Source organism: Pteropus vampyrus, unplaced genomic scaffold (assembly GCF_000151845.1).
Source record: "Pteropus vampyrus isolate Shadow unplaced genomic scaffold, Pvam_2.0 Scaffold199, whole genome shotgun sequence".
In the NCBI taxonomy this organism is placed as follows: Eukaryota; Metazoa; Chordata; class Mammalia; order Chiroptera; family Pteropodidae; genus Pteropus; species Pteropus vampyrus.
Genome location: NW_011888980.1, coordinates 698,145 through 702,888, shown reverse-complemented (window position 1 = coordinate 702,888; position 4,744 = coordinate 698,145). Strand labels below are relative to the sequence as shown.

The 4,744-nt window shown below is 42.3% G+C and overlaps 1 protein-coding gene across 6 annotated transcripts in view; it reads left to right on the top strand.

The window, feature by feature from the left end:
* Window positions 1-4,744, top strand: part of FRMD3 (FERM domain containing 3) — a 323,707-nt gene that overhangs the window by 226,001 nt on the left and 92,962 nt on the right. For all 6 annotated transcript variants that reach the window (XM_023537767.1, XM_023537766.1, XM_023537764.1 and 3 more), the window contains one exon: window positions 1,598-1,721. In XM_023537767.1, the coding sequence (XP_023393535.1) occupies window positions 1,598-1,721 (124 nt within the window). The remainder of the gene's footprint in view (window positions 1-1,597; window positions 1,722-4,744) is intronic.

Here is a 4,744-nt window from a genome sequence, read left to right as displayed (position 1 = left end):
AACTTTCTAAACTTTTTGCCAGTCGTATCGGTGTAAAATGATGTCTAGTTGTTTTGGTTTGCAGAGCTCTGATTACTGATGAGTTTGAGCGTCTCTTCATATTCTGGCCCTTTGGGTTTCCCTTTCTGTGAACTGGCTGTACATATCCTTTGACCATTTTCTTATTGGTCTTCCTGCTCATTTTCTTATTGATTTATAGGGATTTATTCTTTATTCTAGATATTAGTCCTTGTCAGTTTTAGATTTTGCAAATATATCCTTTCGACTTGTCTATTATTTTGACCGAGATGTCCTTTAATAAACAGAAATATTTAAATTTTGATATGATCAGATTAGTGAATCCTCTCCCCGCCGATGGTTGATATTTAAAAGTTCTTCCTCAGGTGGAATACCTTTTAGGTTGTTTTAAGAACTCTAATTTGAATTCTATTAAGAAGCTTTAAAGAGCTTTGCTTTCCTCCCAGTTTTGTCCTTTTATAGTCATTAGATGATTCAACAATGAAGGGACAGTAGATACAAATTACAGAGTTGGTTGTGATTTTACAGATGTGCTCAAGGCATATGGATTTTTTTTATCTATTTCAAAGTCATGTTGGGGATCAAATTCTTTTAATACCATTTTACTACCATCTCCGATCTACTCTCCTGGGCCATTTCTGCCTTAGATACTTGCCCCTTCTGGCTCCTTGTCCTTATAAAGCTCATAGAATCGCTAGACTGTATTCTCACTGTCAGAGTATCACCTTTCTGCTCTAGACTTTGGTCCATGCACATCATAGGTCCATCCTCTCCTAGACCCTCTGGGTGCTCAGAGATGTGCAGGCATTTCTTTTTATAGTTAAAGACCCTTTGGAGGTGCCCTGTATTAGCATCTAGCAACAACCTTAATCTGATATGCTCATCTATACTTTGATACACAATTTAATTTGAAGAGCAATCCATTTATTTTTAAGTGCAATCCTCTTAGGTGCCTTCATGGTGTGATTTTTTCATTGAATGAGCCAAACCTACACAAATCTCAGAGCAGGCAGCTCCAGCCAGGGAACTCCTAGACTCAGAGAAAATTAACTGTGAAAGTACCTTGAGGGAACTCCAGTGGTTTCCAACTTGAGGTGGTGTCCCCGCTCCTATTCTGAGGAGCATTTGGAAATAATTGGGGGAGGGCCACATTTTTGGTCATCACAATGACTGAGTATCCCACTAGCTCTTAGTACCTGAAGGGTAGTGTGCTAAATATCCTACCATGCCTTGGAAGGTTTGAAACAATAAGGAATTGTTTAGCCCCAGTAGAGCCCTATTAAGAAGCAAACAGTGCCGATAGTGTGACCCATTAAGGAACAATGCTTTAAATCACTTTATTGTATAGGTGATGAAAATAAGACCCAGAGAGACCGGCAAGTGCCCAAGCTCACACAGCTAGATCTGAACTAGAATATAAGTTTCTAGACACTCAGGCTGTGGTCTCCCATGGATATAAATACATTCTATTGGGTGAGCTTATTCCCAGTTCTTCTTTTGGGTGGCAGAACTATTTCACGTGCACCCTGTTCTTCTTGTTTTTAATCTCTCTCTCTTTCTCTTTCTTTACTGCTTACAGCTGAGCTTGGTGATTACGATCCTGATGAGCATCCTGAGAATTACATCAGTGAGTTTGAGATTTTCCCCAAGCAATCACAGAAGCTGGAAAGAAAAATAGCAGAAATCCATAAAAATGAACTCAGGTAACAGGGGTAGACATTTGTAAGAATGGGGGAGGTGCCAGCCTATTCTTACTGCGGGGGATGTGGAAACCATGTTTTGAAGTCAGGATATTTGTACTGTATGGGCACACTGTTTCACATGGCAGAACAGTATTTCTGGGCACTGTCAGAGTCCTCTGTTAATAACAATCTCAAGTGTGGAATCTCCTGGGTGGCTGTTTATGAACCATCAGCAGTAGTTATTAGAGCCATATATTTTCTTGTGGGTTTTAACCATCTTTTGAGTTTCTGAAAGGGAAGTCTAGGGTAAGTAATTCTTCCTGTTTTGAAGTTTGCATTGCCTCTTTCCCTCCTGTGGCTGTCACTGGAAGCTTCGACTCCAAGTAGAATAGATTCCTTCGACAAGGTTTCTTTTGCTGAGCTGTTTTCAGAGTGACAGATTCAGTGCCTGCTCCTCCTTTCCTTGTCTGTGATGCTCCGGAACGATTGCTGACTATAGAGTAGTAGTGTTAGGAGTAGCAAAATCGCATGTAGCTTTTGGTGTCCCAGACACTGTTCTAATTACTCGTGCATATTGACTTATTTAATCTTCACAACAACCTAGGAGATAGATGCCATGGTTATTCCCATTTTACAGATGAAGGAGCTGAGGCACAGAGAGATTAAGCATCCTGCTCAAGAGCACCCAGCTAGCAAGTGGTAGATGCAGGATTTGGATCTAGGCAGCCTGGCTCCAGAGTCTTCGCTCTTAAGCATTGTGTGATCCTTCCACTCTGCATAGGCAACCAGGAATGAAATGAAGCATGCATAGGAATCACCAGCAATTTGAAATTCAGGTAACTTAGGTCTTCTGGTCTGTAACTAGAATTTAGATCTGTGCAAATCGCAGAAAAAATTTGTTTTGATAATAGCAAGCATGAGCTGTGCTGTGACAAATGTTGATAAAGAACTGCAAGAGCTGAGATGCTTCTGTCTTCTGCGCCTCTGGTAATTATAAAGAAATTAGTGTTACTGGATTATGACTTCTGGAACAAATTCCTGTCCCCTTGTGAGGGAGTGCCGGAGCTCCCTACTTTATGCAGGCACTCCCCCTCCTGGTGAGTCTGAGAAGAGTACACATGTGGGGATTGAAGGTGGCAGCACATTACAGCTTGGAAAACATGACCTTTGCTCTTCGAGATAAAAATGGTTAGATGTCAAAAAATTATATTAATTGCAGAAAGCAACATACTCTCTCTATGGGTAATTTTAGAGTATTGTCTCCTGATGGAAAGCTTTGCTGAAAGTACGACGCTTTGACTACTCTTTTTACATTTTGGGGACAGCATGCTAGAGGTTAAAGTTCCAATATCCAGTTGAGGGGTATGAGGACCAGCAGTGTCTGGGAAGCACAGGGGGAGACCTTTTGGACAAAGAAGTCATATCCACTGTGCATAGTAGGAAATGGGAATTGAAATCTGTGACCAGATTTTGCAGGGCATCAAATGCTTGGAACATATGGTAATAGTAAACATTTACTAAGCACTTACCGGATGCCAAAACACTGTGTTAAGAGCCTTATATGCATCACCCTGTCAGCCCTCCCAAATTCTACAAGGTAGGTGCTACTGTTGTTTCCAGACTGAGGAAGAAAGCATAACCAGGAGTGGCTAAAGGACTTGCTTTGTTAGTAGGGGAGTCAGGACTTGAACCTTGCTCTTATCTGAAACTTAACATCCCTGCTCTAACTATGCCGAGCAGCCGCAAGTCTCACTGATGTTCCAGAGCTATCACCGTGGCAGTGGCGTCAGAAGGTGGAGACTGCAGGCAAGAGGACCAGTTAGTTAGTTCTGCTGTCCAGACAAGAGATGCCGCGAACCTGAAAAAGAATAGGAGAGAACATTGAAAGAAATCTCAAGAGACATTGCAACAAGGCAGTGACCCATGACTTCATGACTAAATGGATGAATCAAAGAAGATTCCAGATTGTTTTTTATAACCAGGAAGCTGTAGATTGGCTCTTGTGCCAGTACCTGAATTTGTTGATAACCTCGTAAATGGTTATCACACACCTAAGGAACAGAGGGGATCACCAATCAGCCATGGAAGTAAATGCCGTGGTTAGATCAAAGCTGCCGTTCTGTGCCACTACGCATTTGTAACACCCAGAAAGGCCCTGTAAAGAAGTCAAACTTGTATGTCTGAAAGATAAAACAGCCAGAAATCATGTGTCATTGTGAGGAGAGATGCAGAGACTACTTTTGTATGTATTTTCGTTCATTCTCCTCAAGTGGTTGTGCATTTCCTCTTACATTGATGCAGCAGAGAGAAATTTTAGGTTTGGATGGGCATTGAGAAGAACAGAATGAGCTGATCGTGTGGAGGGGAGGGGCTTTCTAGAACTGGTTGGAAACCTGCTGCAGAGACTGAGGTTACTCTGGAGGCTCAGCGAGCACATCTCACATGGTCTGTGAAAGTGTCGATCTCCTTATGTGGGAACTGGACCTTTGGTTGGATCACCCTGCTGACCTGACAGTGTCAGGAAAGAGTTGTAAATGGAAGAGATTGTTATGAGGCTGCATCAAGGTGTTGCCATCTAATTCTCCAAGGTTGTCACAGCACCCATGACGGCAAAGGGATGATGTATGCTCAGTGATCTGTTGTTATGGAAACTTCCTGAGAGGATTCCAGTTGGTCTTTGTTGGGGTGTCAGGGGCCCCCAAATAGCCTCCTGCTTCCTATCTGGTTTCTGAACCAGCTGAGAAAGAAAACAAAAGAGGTGATCATAGAGGCACTTGAGTAGAAATAATGATGATGGTTTACAGTGGGATAAACATTTTACCTGTGGGATTTTACAACCTTCTCCAGCCTCTTTACTTGATTAGAATCATTCTTCTGTGCTTTCTGAGGAAGGGATAGAAGCTTAAATTCTTGGGAGAAAATCAGGGAGGAAGAAGAACCTCCACCCCTCCTTGGGAGGCTACATACTGCTGGAAGGTAGAACTAAGATGGCTTGATAGACGGGCATGAATACGAGAATTCTTTAGGGGAAAGGAGAGAGGGGA